At 41.3% G+C, this 18,812-nt stretch overlaps 1 protein-coding gene across 1 annotated transcript; it reads left to right on the top strand.

Moving 5' to 3' along the window:
- The first annotated feature begins 205 nt into the window (after nucleotides 1-205).
- Nucleotides 206-17,284, top strand: LOC114133218 (uncharacterized). Its single transcript, XM_027998940.1, has 12 exons — nucleotides 206-423; nucleotides 534-645; nucleotides 1,918-2,039; nucleotides 2,597-2,621; nucleotides 2,844-2,890; nucleotides 2,984-3,116; nucleotides 3,205-3,511; nucleotides 5,875-5,980; nucleotides 15,419-15,565; nucleotides 15,682-15,742; nucleotides 16,129-16,311; nucleotides 16,692-17,284. Exons 2-12 carry the CDS (start codon nucleotides 543-545, stop codon nucleotides 16,775-16,777), a joined length of 1,320 nt encoding a protein of 439 aa, XP_027854741.1. The 5' UTR covers nucleotides 206-423; nucleotides 534-542; the 3' UTR covers nucleotides 16,778-17,284.
- The last annotated feature ends 1,528 nt before the right edge of the window (nucleotides 17,285-18,812 follow it).

Genomic DNA, 18,812 nt, shown 5'->3' with positions numbered 1-18,812 from the left:
TACAGGTGGAAGCCTAATGCATAGTGGATGTATTTTTGGCACATTTCTATGGCTTGTTGTGGATTTTACATTGTTGTACACAGGCCTGTTTCTTTCATTTGGAACCTTGGATCTGAACTTGGTAAACAGGATTTGCAACCGTCTCCAGTAAGAAGTGTGTTTCCATCCTCACCTGTGTAGTAGCTCTAACAGTAAAAGTGATCGGTATGTGAGCCCGCCCTCTGGCACCGCGCCGCTGCCGTTAAATTTGCGAGGCTGATCTTCCTGACAGCATTCCTTCTCCTCAGTGGAACACAGAGTTGCGGAGCAGATCAGATCAGATCCGATCAGAACAGAACAGGCTGTTTGTGTGAACAGCAGCGGCTCCTCTCAGACCGTCAGCTCCTCCTGGGGACGCAGCAGCAGGTGACAGTGACGCCCGGGGTCAGAGGCTGCTTTTAGTACGTTTTTGTTTCTGGGCACATCTTCGGCTTCATAGGAAAAAAAAAAAAGAAAAAAAAGTCTTTGCTAATGAGAACCTTGTTCCCCAGTAGATCCAGGAGATGAAAGGACCGTACAACAGGACGGCTCCAGGAGTCGGGCTGGGCCCTCCGCTGAAGGGGCCGCCCGCCGTGCCGGGCCCGCCTGGCTGCAAACGGAACAAAGGTAGGGAACGAGTGTTGTTTGACCACACAAGTTTATTTGATGACTTTTACTAAGGAATGATGTAAATAATACGTCATTTCAATTCAGTTCAAGTATTTCTAGTTTTTGAATATGTTGATAAAATTGTTTCTCATGCTGTGGCATATATGGGGTATGGCAGGCCCCTTTAACATAAAATTAGTTTCATATGACTATCTGTAATTACTTTCCGGGTGTCTTAAAATTAGTTTTGGCTAAAAACAACTACAGTTTGACTCTCAAGAATTTAAGTTATCTGCTTTCAAATTCTGATTGGTCAGAAGAACAGAAAAATAACATTTTGATGGATCGAAATGCCTTTTGAGATTTCTCAAACGATGTCACCAGATTGGCCATTTGAAAGATCACACTTCTGTAATTACAATCCAGAATATCTCAGATCAAATTACGACTAGTCAATTTTATATTTTCAAGTATCTGAAATGAGAAATTGCATATGACATAAGACATAAAGTTGCTTTTGTTTGACTGTCTGATTATCAGATAATGCCGTTTGCATTTCAAAATGCTTTAAATTCGAGGACAGAGCAGGATCAGTGAAACAATCATCTCCAAACTCCCACATAGCTTTTACTTGAAGTACTGATTTCAATCAAGGCTCTTACATTCTGTCCTTTTATTAGATGTCAGACTTTGGATTAGTACGATAATTATAACTTGGAAATTTCACAAAATAACCTAAAGTCTTTGAGGCCTCCCTGCCATCACCCTAATCTTTACCTTCCACTCAGAAGAAACATGTTTCCATGTTGTAAGCTGTGTTTACTATAAGCTCTCAAACACTGCAGCAATGTGTGATGTGTAGTAATGTGTGCAAAAGATTCAATGAGATACGAAGTATCAAAGGTTGAAAGTACCATCACAAAGTTTTACGTAGAAGTTGGTCATGTTGGATTGTGAGTTCAGGGCTGCTAAGACACCCATCGTTCCCTCTGTGCATTCTGACTTGAGAAGCTTTTTGTTTTTTTCCCAACCTTGAAGTTTTAACTTCAAAGTAAAACTAAAGTACAACATGTCAGCTGATAACAATCATATTTATTTTCAACTCGGAGGTTAAACAGTTAGCTGTGTCTTTTCAGTAAACATGTCCATCCCAGGTGTGTGGATAAGAGAGCCAAAAAAAAACACAAAATGATCTAACGTCAACTATGCTTTCACTCAGTAATTAGCTGGAGTTGCGAAGCAGTTTTGATCCTGTCCAACAGGCTTTTTTGTTTTCTGTTTTTCATCAAGGCACAAGATGTTCAGTCTCCGGCGGTGAGCAGGTCTACCTCGGAGTTCGTGTCAGAATGCCGGTTAGGGATCTGCTGAAAAACAACCGAGTGCCCAAAGACATGGACCCCGATGACTTTAACGTAAATCCTTTCTTCTTTTTGTTTGAAAATGCCTGAATTGGTGAGCATATGTTCTCTTCCACTTCATCAGAGATCTCTTTTAGATCAAAGAGATTTAAAAGAGATGTATAAAAGCATATCCAGTTGGGTTTTTATAGATTTCCTTCTGGAGATGCTCTAAATGCAGTGGGATAATAATCTTTGTCTCCTTAACGCCGCTGTGTTCCTGCTGACTCACTGTTCTATGCCCAACATTTCACAAGTTCTAAAGAAACTCTTACGATATCAGTGAGTCAGTCCAGGTGTCTTCGTGAATATCAAGCATATACAAGTACAGAGATGCAGGCGTGACCTAGTTCACCATGTCTTTATGAGAAGAGTGACCAAAAATATTGAACATTTTCATGCTATTCAAATTTTTGTATGTAGTTGTAATCTAAATAAATGATTCTTGAAGTGCAGTCATTTGCTATGGTAGAAGCACGTAGAAGCAACATTTTGATGTACATTGTGCATTGATGAAACTTTTGTTTGTTTTTTTTCACGTTTCTCCACAAAATGTGCATGTGTGAATGTAGGAAAGAGGCTCGAAAAAAGGCTCTGGTGAGTGAACTGATGTCATTACTGCTGTCCAAAAGACCAAAGCTGCTCCAGTAATATTTCTTGGATAAGAAAACTGAGTAAACTGTGGTCTATGACAAGACAGACATGTAAAGCGGCATTGTTTTTGTCAGATTACCAAAGGTTTATATATATATATTTTTTAAAAACTGTCATTGCTTTGCTCCTTGATCTCCTGTTGATGTTTGTCTCTCTGTTCAACAGGAAATAGGAAACGTGCCAGAACTCGCGCAAGAAACAAAGTTACCAGGGTGTGTGTAGGGAAATAAAACAACAGTGGGTTCCTCATCTTCATGGGTGACAGATTTTTGGATTGCTGAGTTTGGTGTTGCTTTTACTTTTAGGCACAGAACCCTGTGAAAAGTCTGGAGGAACTGGCAATCATCATCGAGGTGTTGGAAGAGGACCTGAGATCTGGCTGCACTCCTCGCTCCCCTCCTACTGACTCCACTACCCATCCCGAACTGTCTCCAACTGGTAACACACACTGAACACTTATAGTCCAACTCGCTAAAATCGGATCTGGAAGATAAACTTCATGCTACCCCTGTGCTTTCCCTTGTAGATGTAAATTCCGGTGACGAATATGATGAAATCATTCCCAGCCCAGAATCCTACATGGCCTACTCTCCCAGCGCCTCGGAACACGACGTGGCCTGGACCCGACCTGACTGCATGTTCCTCAGCCTCCAGCCCTCCGGTGTCACTGATACGCAGAGCTACGGTGACAGAGAGGTGGGCTGGTTCGAGCCAAAGAACAACTGGGATCTGAACACTTCTGCCTTCTTCTGGACACAGCTGCAGAAAGAGGAGAGCTGGCTGAAGAAGACCTCTGATGCTGAGCTGCTGACCACCGATGAGCATGGCAGGACGTAAGCGTGGTGCTCACTGTTACTGTCTGGGAGGAGAGGTGTCTTAAGCTCACGTTTTACACTGATTTTATGTTCCTCCTGGTTGATTTGGTCCTCCAAATATTTTGAGAACTATAAATTGCTCTGGAATTGAAGTTGCATCAGGCAAAGAAAATGTAGAAAATCTCATTGAGATTAAGAATCTCAAGAGAATCCTGGGCAAGACTGGCAGCGGCACCACTAAACATTACAGAACATTCACAGCAAAAAGAGAAAATCTTCACACTAAATAAAACAATTAAAAGATTCCTCAGTTAAAACATTTAAAGAGAAACGATTCCTTCTCAAAACCAGTGAGAACAGATTTAAAACATTTGGAGACATTTGGACCTTTAGGTTCATTTTGTTCCTGCAACTGGTTCCAAGAGCATGGAGCAGAAAACTGAAAAGATTTCTTTTCAAGTTTAGTTCTGACACCGAAAGTAAAAATAAATTCTCACAACAAAGAAAATCTCTCCCAGTGGACTTTTTATTTATTTAAAGACCAACAAATACAAAGTTCTGTTCAATTCTTACTCCCTTCAATGGCCCATCTGGGATTTCTCCCATTCAGCTTGATTTATCAGGTTGCGTTTCAACCGGACCAATCGGTGAACAGGAGGAGTTGTGAACAACTGATGTCTACAAACGAAGCCTTTCAGTCGATGTTGGCCACGCTGTCAAATATTGAGCTGTTAAAGTCAGAGAAAGAGGAATGTTTAAGATATTTTGTTGCTGGCAAAGATGTAACTGCCCACAATTTCCGGTAAGTTTCATTGAGCTGGTGCATTACATACGTCACATCCAATAGATAACGACTGGCTCAAATCATTGAGAACTTTCATCAGGGTCTGCCCCTCCAACCAGCAATCGTTTCTCAGCTAGTCGAGAATCTGTTTATAGCAAACAGTAGAACAAGTGGCTGGTTTTTAACAGGCTAATGAAGCGGCAACAGCAACAACATGAAAGGGCCGCCTGCAAAGCCATTTGTAATTATTTCCAGTTTAAGTCCCTCCTGACAGGTCATTCTTCCAGCATCCATTTTCTGTGAACTCGCTCCTCCAACTCTTGCTCACAGCCCACACTTAGCTCTCTTCACGGCTGCAAACGGTAGTGTTTATTTCTGGGTTCATGTCGGTCACTATCAATCATCAAAGATTGAGTTATGAAGTGGAAAAAACATACATGTCGCATCTGACAGTATGTCACAATACCAGTCAACCTATGAAGAAATGTCCAACTTATGGTCCAGAAAATACGCTAAATAACGCTGACAGTAAAATTTTGAGATTTTACTCTTCAAGCTGTGGAAATAGCTGCAGCTTGCCATCCAATCAAAATCATTCAAATAAACTCCACCTGCAACAGTCCATTAAGTTATCAGCTGAGTTCAAATCTTACTCTTTGTCGTCAAAGTCATTCTGAAAATCGTCATTATTGTTTGTTTTATAGGTTCACCCTCAGTTCACTTCTCCTCCTAATCCTTTTTCTTTAGGAAAGTTCTTTCACATTCCTGTTCTGACCTAGAGTAATTAATTGTCTTTCGGGTACAGCACATTTTCAATGTGTTTGAATGCGTCACATGTGACACAAAACACAAACATGCGACATGTAACCCTGAGGAATGGGAAATCCAGCTATGACACAGGAGCAAGCATGACGAAACAATATGTTCGTCGAATTGAGTATTTTCACTTTCATTGATCCTTCTCAGTCTCAGCTTTGTTGAGGACAAAGGAGAAACTGAAAACACTGACAGTTTAATCAGCAGTTCAGAATGAAAAAGTGCTCTAAGATCATTCACATTCAGGAAGATGTTGGAATACTTTAGTATTGAATCGATGGTGAGGAATATGAATCTTCTGTGTCAAAACATGGCAGAAATAGGTTATTTTTTATTCCCTTTCAGCATTTTTACATCCAAAATCTCCCTGTTTTCCATAATTTCTTTAAATTGTTCTGTAACAACATTAGGAAGGCTTCATCCGTATTTACTGCCTCGTAACTTTAACGTCTTCTATGAATAGATGCCTTTGACAGCGCTGTCATCTTTCTGTGATAACTGAGTGCCAGAGTTTCCCAAGATCAAAAAGTGTAGGAAACTGTAGTCAAGTCAGACGGAGGTTCAGTTTTATTTCTGACTTCAGATCAACATCTTGTCATGTTGGCAGAAAGGTGGAAATGAAATAATTCAACCCCAGGCAGCACCCGACTCATCCTGACGGCAGCCTTTTTCGTCATGCTAGCATATAATGAATTTTATCCGTGTTTTAGATTTGTAACTTTTCCTTTTGTTAGATCCTCAAATGCATCTATTTTCCCAATCTGTCTGTTTCTCCCTCCAGACTTCTGCATAAAGTGGTGTGTCTGGGAAAGAGAGCACAGGCGTATGCCATCGCCAGAAGAATGTCTGCAGTCAACTGCCTGGACCTGAAAGACTCTGATGGAATGGTACCGAACACACACTTATTACACCAACATTTAACTGTTGAAGTTTTGCCGACTGAAAGCAACACTATTTTTGCCACCAAAACTAAACACGGCCAAGCCGTTGAGATGTGGAGTGAAAAGCAGTGAAACAGTTCACACCCTATTCCTGGTACACTGAAAAATGTATTGCCTCCTTATAGATTTTTTTGGTCATGTTTCTGTTACTGGCACCAGACCTAGGGGAATCTGAGCCAGTATCAAGCGGTGCAAAGGCACATGAATCCTTTGCAACCAATTTCTGTGGATCACAGAGGAAGCGAGTTGAAACAACGTTACTCTGGCAGAGCTCGTTTATTCTGAGCCGCGCATTTTCAATTAAACAAACACAACCACAATACAATTCAAATGCAGTCAACAACATCCGGAGTTTCCACAAAGAAATAAAATAAAGTAAAATAAAATAAAATAAAATCATCAAATAAAATAACATAATAGCAAAAGAAATTAAGAAAATCTAATCCTAAATTAACATATCCCAACTGAACAAAACATTCCATCTACAACACACAGTAAACACCAACGTTTGTCAGTTACAACTGTTTTTTTTAACGTCTGTCAGTTGTAACTGTTACAGCGGCCACAAAAGAGATCAAGCCCACCACAAATAAATACACTGTTATAAGAAACAAAAATATTATAATGCTACCCAAACAATACTGACCGATCAAGTGATATAAATAAATTTAAAAATCCCCAAGGCTCCAACAACAAAAAGCAAGCTACACGCCGACACAGATCAACGGCAATACAAAACTTTGCAAATTATACATGTAAGTTATACAATAGACTCTGAAATTAATCTTTATATATGTACAGATCATTTTACATGGCTTATGAGAGTGGCCTTCTATCTTACCTGTGGATCACAGAGGAAGCGAGTTGAAACAACGTTACTCTGGCAGAGCTCGTTTATTCTGAGCCGCGCATGCCCAGAGCCAGGAAACTCGTTCTCCTCGCTAGACCCACAGCGGCGCGAGAGCGCCCCCACTGGCAAGAAGACACACGCACACAACAAACACGTCTACACACACAGGAAAAAAACAAAGACAAAAGACAAGACCAACTCCGATAGAAAAATAGGGGGTGTATTTTCTATTTATTTATTGATTTTTTTAAACCTTTTTTTCTCAACACACTACACTCTCCCCCGTTTTAAAAGATGTCTCCAGACATCCGGAATAGAATTAACAAATATAACCATGAAAAGTCAGGTTTGTCGCTTGAAATGTCTATCATTTGTCAAAGTGTCACCGTCCTAAAATGTCCATATTGGCATACAGTCAGATGTAGCAGGGTAAGACAGTATGGGGCAAGGAAGACATGCAATCATCAGGTTTACTCCAGGTTGCAATGGGTGATAGGATGGTTGACCCAGATGGTCATATGTGAAGACCTCTCTAGGTTTTACAGCTCTGGCTGACCTCCTTACTGGCAGCACTTCTTCTGGTGTGCGCATGCCAGATTCAGAACTATCCCCTTGTTCCTCCGACCCTCCATTTTCCACCTCATTCTGCATTAATGGTTCTCCATACAGTTCTTCAGTTAGTGGTGCCACTGGAGGTACAAATTCTTGTACCACCAACTGTGTTGAACTTTGATGTGGCATTTCAGCATTCTGTCCTAAATGTCCTGCAGGCTGGAACTCTGAAGCTCCTGCTCTGAGATTACGGTGGATATTTGGCTGAGGAACATAAACAGGAATAGTTCTGAGGACATAGTTGTACTCTTCTTCCTCGTCAGAATTTTCATATTTCTGCTCGACTGTCAGATTGTCATTATTCTGGCATTCAGTCTGTCTTCGTGTTTGGTTTGAGGATTTAATCTGTTCATCTTGATCAAAGGGCAATTCATTAACAGGTAGCAGTAGATTCCGATGCAAAACACGGAATGTTTTGTTTCCAGTTTCTGGTTGTACACGGTAGATGGGCCCATCACCGATCCTGTCAACAACTCGATGAATATTTTTCTCCCAATAAGCACGGAGTTTTCCTGGACCACCTCTCTCAGATAGATTTCTTACAAGAACCCGATCTCCTAGTTGTAATGCAACCCCTTTAGCATGGCGATCATAATATTGTTTCCCTTTTTCAGAGGATTTTGCACTGTTCTCTGAGGCAATTTTGTATGCCTCCTGCATCCGTGAAGCCCATTTTTGTGCATACTCATGTCTAGAATGTTGCTTCTCTTTAGATTTTAAATCAAAAAGCAAATCAATTGGCAAACGGGGATCTCTGCCATACAGAAGAAAGAAAAGTGAGTAACCTGTTGACTCGTGTTTAGTACAATTGTATGCATGAACTATGTGTGGCAGGTGGTCTTTCCACTCAGATTTTTTTTTTTCATGCAGGGTGCGAAGCATCTGAAGAAGAGTTCGGTTTAGACGCTCGACTGGGTTCCCCTGGGGATGATATGGAGTTGTTCGAGAATGGGTTATTCCTGCTAGTTGTTGGAGTCGGTGGAACAGATTGTTCTCAAACTCTTTTCCCTGGTCATGATGTAACTTTTCAGGGTAGCCAAAGCGAGGAATAAAGTCATAAAAAATCTTCTCCGCTGCCGTTTTGCCTGATTTGTTCTTAGTTGCATAGGCTTGTGCAAAGCGAGTAAAATGATCAACCAGTACCAGAATGTACTCATAACCACCTCTGCTTGGTTCAAGGTGCAAATAATCTACAGAAATGAGCTCAAAAGGGCCGGTGGTTGTTATTGAACCCATTGGTGCTTTCTGGAGCTGGTTTGGTTGTTTCTGCTTGACACAACTGCACTGACGAATGACATAATCTTCAATGTCATTTTGCATAAAAGGCCAATAAAACCTCTCTCTGGCAAGCTGGATGACTTTGTCAGCACCAACATGCCCCATATCATCATGTAGCGTTTTTAACACAGTTTGCTTCAGTTTACTGGGTAAAACTAGCTGTTTTCTGTGTTCTGTCTGTCTGTACAACACTTCCCTGTCCAATGTTAGTCTTTTCCACTCATTTACAAGCCTGCGTGTCTCTCGACCCATCTGACTCTTATCTTTACTGTTTGGCTTCCACCCTTTCATTTTCAGGTTTATCACCTCACAGATGACAGAATCTTCCCTCTGTGCCGCACTAATATTATCTGGGGTAATAACTGGGGTGCCTTCAATGTTTGTGTCGTCATCAATGTGGTGCAAATTTAATGCAGCCACCCATGGTACATCACCATCTCTCATAGCTTTGTCCCCCTGCCAGGTTGCAGAGACCACCTCTGGGGGCATGACTTCTGTATATTCACTCAGATGATTCTCTAGAGGGACTGGGTAACGTGAGAGGGTGTCAGCATCAGCGTTAGTTTTTCCAGGTCTATACTTTATGGTGAAATGAAAGTCAGCTAGCTCCCCAACCCAGCGATGTCCAGTGGCATTTAACTTAGCTGTGCTCAGGACATAAGTAAGGGGATTATTATCAGTGTACACAGTGAAGGTGGGTGCATAGTACAGATAATCCCTAAATTTATCACAAACAGCCCACTTTAAAGCCAAAAATTCTAGCTTGCCGGAATGAAGATGGTAATTTTTCTCAGCAGGTGTGAGTGTTCTGGACCCATATGCGATAACACGGAGCTTGTTTTCCTGTTGCTGATAAAGTACTGCTCCCAGACCTTCATTTGATGCATCAGTGTGGAGGACAAAGGGTACATTAAAATCTGGGTAGGCCAATATGGGTGGACTTGTTAGCATGTCAACAAGCTGGGACACTACATTGCTGTGTGTTGTTGTCCACTTTACTGGGGTTTTGGATGGTAACTGGCCACCATTCTTAGACTTCAACCGGGTTTCCGAATTAGCTGAGTCGGGTTTCTGATTACACTCTCTGGAGCTTTCTATGAGTTTGAACAGTGGTTTAGCTACCCTGGAAAAGTCCTGAATGAAAGTGCGGTAATAGCCTAGAAAACCTAGAAGGGCCCTAACCTCTCCCACGTTTTTTGGTTCTCTGTCTTTAAGTTGTCTCACCGCCTCAAGATCTTGTGGGTCAATCTGAACACCTTCACCAGTCACTAATCGGCCAACATATCTGACCTGACGTTTAAAAAACTCACATTTTTTTGGTCGCAGTTTGACACCGTGCTCTCGCAGGCGGCGAAGCACAAGCCTCAAATCATCAATGTGATCCTGGAAAGTTCTGGAAAAACAAAGCACATCATCCAAATATGGAGAGCAGCACTCATCCCTCAGACCATCGAGGATCCCTTCCATGCATCTTTGGAAAGCAGCTGGTGCATTAGTAAGGCCAAATGGGAGGCGGACCCACTCATACAAGCCCCAAGGTGTGCTGAATGCAGTCATGTGTCTTGAACTCCCATCAACAAAGCCTTGATGATATGCACTGCCTTGGTCAAGTAGTGAAAACCACGAGTAACCCCCCAGATTGTCCAACAAATCTTGGATACGTGGAAGTGGGTGGCGGTCAGCAATAGTTCTTTGGTTCAGTTTCCTAAAATCAATACAAAGTCGTAAACTCTGGTCTTTCTTTCTGACGCAGACGACAGGGGACGAATATGGTGAGGTGGATTTCCTAATCCAATCATGGTCGAGAAGATTTTGTACATATTCTTTCACCTCCTTATATAAGGGTTTAGGAATTGCATTATAGGACATCTGGACAGGTGTTTCATCCTTAAGGTGAATTTTCAACTGCAAATTTGGAATGCAGCCAATGTCAGAGTCATGCTGAGCAAAGACTTCCGACTCCTCATACAACATATCCCTGACTAATTTCTGTTCATTCTTCCCCAAGTGAGACAAATCAACAGGAGGATGCCACCTCAGACACATCTCATCTTGTGTCTCACTGGTTTCTGGTACTAACTGTGCTGTGCATGAGGTTAAAGGAAGATGAGGGGTTGTCCATGAATCATTTTGGTTGTACTGAACTGGATTCACTTCTATGACCTCCTCTAAATTTCCTATAATTGTTCTCTTACCAAGGTAGATGTCACGTTTAGTGGGGTTTTGAATGGGGATTTTAACAACCGCTGTTAATCCACTGAGAACCTCAACAAGAGCTGGGAAAAGCTCTAGACCTTCAGGGCAATTATTCTCAACACTAGGTTGGAATAGCATTGAACCACCTCTTGGCCGTTCCCTAACTTTGCACTCCACTTCACAAATATGTCCTGCTGGGATGATCACACCTTTATTACCAGTCCTCACACTGCAATGGGTAGCCTCATCAGAGGTTGAAATCTGGAGGGCAGAAACCAAAGCCTCGACTGCTCTGTCAGTAACACTTAGAGTCTCTTTAAGTAAGGCAGTAATATCAGCTCCATTTCTTTCTTCTGTGTGGCTTTTAATAATCTCTGCAATTACATTACTGCCTAACAGAGGACAGTTAAGGCGGTCCTGACTAATTAATATTGGTACCTGTATGGTAACATGGCCATGGTTCACACTACAGATCTGAAGTTCAACATCAACCCAACCATCAAATGGGACATTGGTGCCATTTGCTGCTGCAATTTCTAAGTGCTTGTTAGAAATAAGGGACTCTAGAGGCTGAATCTGAACACCAGGAAGAGCTCTCTCTATCCATTCTTTCCCTATTATAGTTACTTGTGCTCCTGAGTCGAGCAGCATTTCAAGCGGCACCCCATTGATGGCACATGACACCATACATCTTTTACCAATGAGCTGTGCAAGATGTTTTCTTTGTGGAGGTTGACAGGTTTCATGAGGTTTGGCAGGATGGGTGGTTTTAGAGTTGTGGAATGACTTTGGGGCCTCCTTTGTCATCCTGGTCACTGGTCGCCCCTCTTCAGTGACCTTTCTGCGTTTCCCGACATCTTTCTTTGCAGACAACCAACAGCACGATGGCCAGCTTGGCCACAGCTGAAACAATGAGGGCAGTTAACTCGGCCTTGCTCTACACAGTTGCTACATCTGCCTCTGGTGTCAGCTGGAGCTGCTGGGAGGTGATTTTTAGGTGGACAGGGAGGGTCAGACACGGCCTTGTCATTAGTTTTCCCAACCTGGGACAACTGTCTAGTTAAAGAAGACACCTGCGCAGTCAGCTCTTTAATTGCAGCACGATTAGCTTGCAATTCAATGTCAACTTTGTCCTGCTTTGAGTCAATATTTTCAAGTTGAACTGCACCTACAGTCACAGGCCGAGTCTTTGATGCTAACCCAAAACGTCTCAGTCTCTCTGCCTCTTCACTTGTAGACTTTGTGATCTGTTCTAACAGGAAGTCATCACTAACCTGCAAGTTGCCGAGGAGAGGTTTAAGGTCATGCCTGACGTAACAGTTTTTTTCATTCAATCCTTGGTAGAGTGTGTGCAAAAATGTACCCTGTATCAATTTCTTATCATAGCTGAAATCTGCACCAGGTTGCTCTGACTCAAAAAGGACACGCTGTTTCAGTCCCATTATTCTGTACAGAAATTGCTGTGCACTTTCTTTCTCTTGTTGCCTTGCATTACTCAAATCTTGAAAAAGCTCAGTACTATTTTTATCTCTGATATGTGAGCGTAGGAACCTCTTAAGCTCATCGATGTTTAAATCACATTTGTTAGATAACATTTCTTTGAAGGTACCTGGCTTCATTATCTTGAAGATTGTGCGGATTATTTCTGTCTCAGTAAAACCTTCCTGTAACCCTTCATCTATTTGTTTGCATAGATTACTGTATGACACATCAGAACCAAAATCAGAGATTTGTCCACCATGAAGCTTAAACTCTCTGCGTGGAAATAAAGCTACAACATCATTTAACCTCAACATCTTGTCTCCTATGCTGGAAGAGGGGCTCCTCTTACCAACTTCACTGGCTGTCGGTGGTATGTCAGCAGTGGAGCCTCCTGCTGTCTGTGTTGGCTGGAGGGGAATGTCTGTTTCTGGAGTAGCTGTCTGCAGGCCTGAATCGATGAGGTCCAGCTGAAGAGAGGCAGGACCACCAGTCCGACCAGCTGACACATTATCAGTTCTTGAAAGTGTGGTTGGGTCATCTCCAGTTGCACCGATATCAACGACGAGCAGGTTACTAACCAGTTCATCCAAAAGGAGGAGCTGAGCCATGCCTTCATCCTCTGACGTTTTCAGTTTCTCACTTTTAACAAAGTCGACAATCCAATCATACAGTTCTGGTTCACTTAAATCGTGAACATGAATGGCGCTTTCATCGTCAATCGAGGTCACGACTGTCTGCAGCTGCTGTGTACTCAATGTGCAAAGTTTTTTTTGTATCTTGAATATGAGTGCTCGCCGTGGGTTGATGGTAGCCATGCTGATGTTTCACCGATTGCCTTAGCTCTCTGGATGACACACTCAATGCAGCCTTCCCTGAAGCCTCAGGAACCGTCTCTCGTCGTCTCCACACCAACCTCTCCTGGCAAGAAACTCAGGATCCCGGACGAGCCCCCAATTGTTACTGGCACCAGACCTAGGGGAATCTGAGCCAGTATCAAGCGGTGCAAAGGCACATGAATCCTTTGCAACCAATTTCTGTGGATCACAGAGGAAGCGAGTTGAAACAACGTTACTCTGGCAGAGCTCGTTTATTCTGAGCCGCGCATTTTCAATTAAACAAACACAACCACAATACAATTCAAATGCAGTCAACAACATCCGGAGTTTCCACAAAGAAATAAAATAAAGTAAAATAAAATAAAATAAAATCATCAAATAAAATAACATAATAGCAAAAGAAATTAAGAAAATCTAATCCTAAATTAACATATCCCAACTGAACAAAACATTCCATCTACAACACACAGTAAACACCAACGTTTGTCAGTTACAACTGTTTTTTTTAACGTCTGTCAGTTGTAACTGTTACAGCGGCCACAAAAGAGATCAAGCCCACCACAAATAAATACACTGTTATAAGAAACAAAAATATTATAATGCTACCCAAACAATACTGACCGATCAAGTGATATAAATAAATTTAAAAATCCCCAAGGCTCCAACAACAAAAAGCAAGCTACACGCCGACACAGATCAACGGCAATACAAAACTTTGCAAATTATACATGTAAGTTATACAATAGACTCTGAAATTAATCTTTATATATGTACAGATCATTTTACATGGCTTATGAGAGTGGCCTTCTATCTTACCTGTGGATCACAGAGGAAGCGAGTTGAAACAACGTTACTCTGGCAGAGCTCGTTTATTCTGAGCCGCGCATGCCCAGAGCCAGGAAACTCGTTCTCCTCGCTAGACCCACAGCGGCGCGAGAGCGCCCCCACTGGCAAGAAGACACACGCACACAACAAACACGTCTACACACACAGGAAAAAAACAAAGACAAAAGACAAGACCAACTCCGATAGAAAAATAGGGGGTGTATTTTCTATTTATTTATTGATTTTTTTAAACCTTTTTTTCTCAACACACTACATTTCTGTTCATCAAAAAATGTCAATATCAGTAAGAGATAATCTCAGAAAAAAAAATCTGTTTTGAAAGGATGATTGTAGTTAGTGATGGGAGACAAGCTGCCCAAACCAATCTGGATAATCAATAAATCACTTGAAAAGAACTTGTCTGACGACAAAAGGTAAGGAAGAATATCTTGAAAACAAGCAACTTTGTCATGTTTGTTGCCAATTGTTTGAACCACATGCAGAACACATGCAGGAGATGGAGAAATCAGTCAAATCCATCCATCCATCCATTTTCTAACCCCCTTGTTCCTTGTGGGGTCGGGAGGGATGCTGGTGCCCATCTACAGAGAAAGTTCCGGGCGAGAGGCAGGGTACACCCTGGACAGGTCGCCAGTCTGTTGCAGAAATCAGTAAAATAAAGTTTATTATATAAAAAGAAATGAATATGTTTTCTTTGTCTGGGAACTGGACCAGCTGGGGAATTTGGAGCACTGAGGATAGAGGAGATGAGAGGTGAGCAGATGATTGAAATGATAATCTTACTTGTGAGGTGGATCCACTGGGTCGAAGTAAGGCTGGCGCTGGGGCGTGGTCCCTTCAAGGAGTGTTGGATCCAGGTGGAGTTGGAACTGTTGATAGGAAATCCAGTGAGGCAGAACGGTGATAATTGCTAGGTGGTTGTTTTCATTGGAGGGCAGACAGGTAGCAGCACAGGCTTGTGAACACGGAAGAGGTTTGTTGCCAGTCGTGGACTCCTGAACCAGAGGTTTCTTTAAGGAGATTCTTGTTGTCGAATGGTAGGACTCAGAAGGCACAAAGGGTAACATCCAGAGCACTGCTTGAGAACCAGCAAGATCACAAAGGTGGGTTGAGTGAAACCCTCAGAAAACTCAGAGAGACTCAGGAGGAGCAAACATTGAGGGACACAGAGTACCATGAACGGCTAACCCTCAGGTATTTTTGCGTACTTGTGTAGCTTGAGTCTGCAAAGTGTCACAAAATTTCACATTGATGTAAAATTTTGATCACACTTTGTACCCCCAGACTGCCCTCCTCTATGCGGCAAAACACAACCAGCACCTGATGGTGGCGGATTTGATCCGACTGGGGGCAAACGTGAACGGGACCAACAACCTGGGAAAGTCCTGCCTGCACCTGAGTGCTGAGAATGGCTACATCAGAGTGTTAGAGGTCAGATGATTTGTGTGCATTTTGTTTTTTATTATTATTATCAGGTGGTTTGGTGTTTTCCTAATTTCAATTTGAACAATCCTTCTATTTTTCCTTCCGTTTTTCCTCCCTTCCAGGTTTTAAAACAAGGAATGATGGACGGGCTGCATGTTGATGTGGAAGCCACTGATAACTCTGGTAAGTCCTAGTCTGCTTAGCTATTTTCAATATTAGATAAAATAAGAAGAAAACACTATTACAACTTAAAAAGGGGCTAAAGACGACTATATTTAAAAAGCCACTAGAAACATTTGAATTTGGCTAATTTGGTGCTAATACGCATAGCATTAGAGGTTGTGCCTGATATCACCTTTGATATTATTATTGTTATTAAAAATGCAGCAAATATATCAGTAATGCCTTCACTAAGAGACTCATTGGTGAGAGAAGAGCTTGGGAACTTCACACAGAGAACTTAAGAATTGTCCGGTTGGGCCTGTGTGCTTCTTGTAAAAAATTACAAAATAGATTTAGGCACCAGAATGTAATCAACATCAGTCATCTAACAGTTAATTTGCTCTCAGGGATGAGTGTCCTCCAGTGTGCCGCTGTGGCTCTGAAGGCCAGCATGAGTGAGGTGGACAGCAGCAAGTCTCTGAGTCACAGCAGACTTCACACTCTGCGCCAGGAGCACATGATGGAGACACTGAAGTGTGTCCTGCAGATGGACAGCTTCCTGCATGCTGCTGCCAGCTGGTCTGCTACAGGTATGTTTGAGAAGAAAACTGATTCACAGCTTGAAACACTGGATGTACAGAGACTGCTGAATTCTGTGCGGATGTCTTAACGCAATAAATATTTTTAATGATTTATTGAAATCAGTGATTTATTGAAGTGATTCCAAAGTAGGCAGGTTTGTTTCTCGTGAGCAACTTTAAGAATCTTTTCTTTTTTAAAACAAGTGATAGTTATTTAAGCTTTATTTCAAACATTTAGCTGTAAAATTTAAGCACACTTAAAACCAACCTTTTTAAAAAGTTGTTTTGCATCACAACAGGAACTCTGCAGAAATAATAACATACCGGTAGGTCTTTTTTATGCATTTAGTCAGGCATAATATGTAAATATGCCTTTTCTTCTCTTTCAGATCCAGAGTACACTGTACAAAGCTGGCTGAGCAGCCAGCATGTTTGCCCTGCAGGGCATTTTGGAACCCCAACAGTAATGTTCTGAGTTTGTTCAGGCTTGACTTCAGTCAGAGAGACTACAAATATTTAGTTTCTCGCTCAAGTATAAGTTCAGGCCTGTTTTATATGTGAAGCATCTGTTAGGCTGTGTGTGGTTGCAGGTATCTGGCTTGTAGTCAGTTCTGTACTAATGCCTGCACAGAAAAATCAGATGCACCTTCACTGGTTTCTGTGAAACTTCCATTGTTAGTTACAGTTTCGTAACAAGTTGTCTCTTAACAACTGCGTCCCTACAGACTCCAAAGTAAAATTCTTTGGCTTTACTTACAGTATCGTAGGGTGATTGTGCCTTTCCAATATATATCTTCAGAACGATTATGAAGAGCTGTAAAAGAATATTTGAGTCTTCATTGGCATGTCTCCATCAACGTCATCTTACGCATAATTTTGAGGTATTTCATTAAAAAATGTTGTTGGAAACAGCAACATTTTTAAAAACACTTCATTTTTGGGAAAAAAAGAGTTAACAGGGTAGTATTATGTAAAATCAACTTTTTGAGCTTTACATTATGTTATAATGTTATTGTGTTTCGTCGATTCCTTCATGCATATTTGAGAAATCCTCCAATCTTCTTGGAACCATTCAGCTGTGCAAAACATCTGGGTGGACTTAGCTCCGCCTTCGAGGCGCAGCTCCTCCTCATAGTTGCAGTTTTCTAGCTGCCAAGCTTCTGCCTTACAGAGCAGCCCACCCCACTCAGCTCCTTCAGACTAGCCAGCACCAATTAGCAAAAACCTGAACTGCTGCATCTGCTGAGCTCATTATATGAGCTACGTGTAAGTGAAATGCTAATAAAATTGCTGCTAAAGGGTTAAAAGAGGAGCCATGTCGTGATGGCTTCCTGAAGGCAGAGATTCAGAGAGAGGAAGAATTTTTAAAAGGAAAAAGGCCCAATTTGAAGGCATTAAATATCAAAGTAAAATTTCCAAGTCATTTTTGATATATTTAGCATTTTTATAACAACTGAATATAACATAGTTACATGATTGTGTTATAAAATGGCACTAAGTGCCTGGAAAACACATAATACTCTTTAATCCACAAAAGGGGTGAGAGAAACATATTTGCTGAATAAGTTCTGATGCAGCAAATTTCCCGTCTTTGCCTTACCAGGGCCTCAAAACTCTGAAAACTTCAAAGTTTTTGACATGCGTGGTCCATTCCAGTTTGTACACTCTACTTCCTGCAGACATGAGTAACATGAACATCTGGCAAAGTGACAATTTGCGTAGCCTAGTTGATTCTCTTCAAACCAGTAGATGGAAACGAGGCTAATTCTCGCTTTCATTTATTTATTTTTTTGGGAACATTTTAAAAATGTGCTTAATATTTGCATAACTACTGGATGGAAGAACAGCTATTGACCAATTAGAGTTGCTCCTCATTGGTCACACTTTAACTGCAGGCTGGTTTAAGATACGATATACAGTATATAGCCTGAACATCTGGTTAGTGAGTTGAATGAGCACAATCACAATACAAATGTAAACCATGTGAAAGGTTTCAATCGGATAAAAGGCACTGGTTTGATTACCTGGATGGAGAGCCAATGAAAAAAAAAGCCAAAAAATGTAATTTACATGTTGGATGTTTTAAGGACTGTTGTTTAGAGCGCATTAAATAGTGAGTTGTTATGGGAAAGTATTTCAGTTACACTTAACTGCTTTCCCATGACTCATTAAAATATTTTGGTGTGTGGAGTCATTATTTTACCTAATGTCACATAAAGAGTCTTTCTTTATTAAATTTTATATTTTTTATGTGTCCTTGGAATATTTAGTTGTTTTTTTTTTTTTTATCATTACACTTTGAATTTTAAAAATTCTAAGAAAAATGAGTTTAAAACCTAAATAGAGAGAGGGATGTTTTCTCACCTAATATATCAACTCTTGTAATCTTTTTTCCTACCTTGGTTTTTAAGTAAAAGGCGGGAAAAAATTATTAATTTCCCCACAAAAAAAAATCCCATTTATTGTATCAGTTCTGCTGAATATGTTTCTATGTTTGCACTACCTGTTAT

The sequence above is a fragment of the Xiphophorus couchianus genome, chromosome 18 (assembly GCF_001444195.1).
Source record: "Xiphophorus couchianus chromosome 18, X_couchianus-1.0, whole genome shotgun sequence".
NCBI lineage: Eukaryota > Metazoa > Chordata > Actinopteri > Cyprinodontiformes > Poeciliidae > Xiphophorus > Xiphophorus couchianus.
Note: the sequence above shows the minus strand (reverse complement) of the source record. Positions and strands in the feature narration are given on the sequence as shown.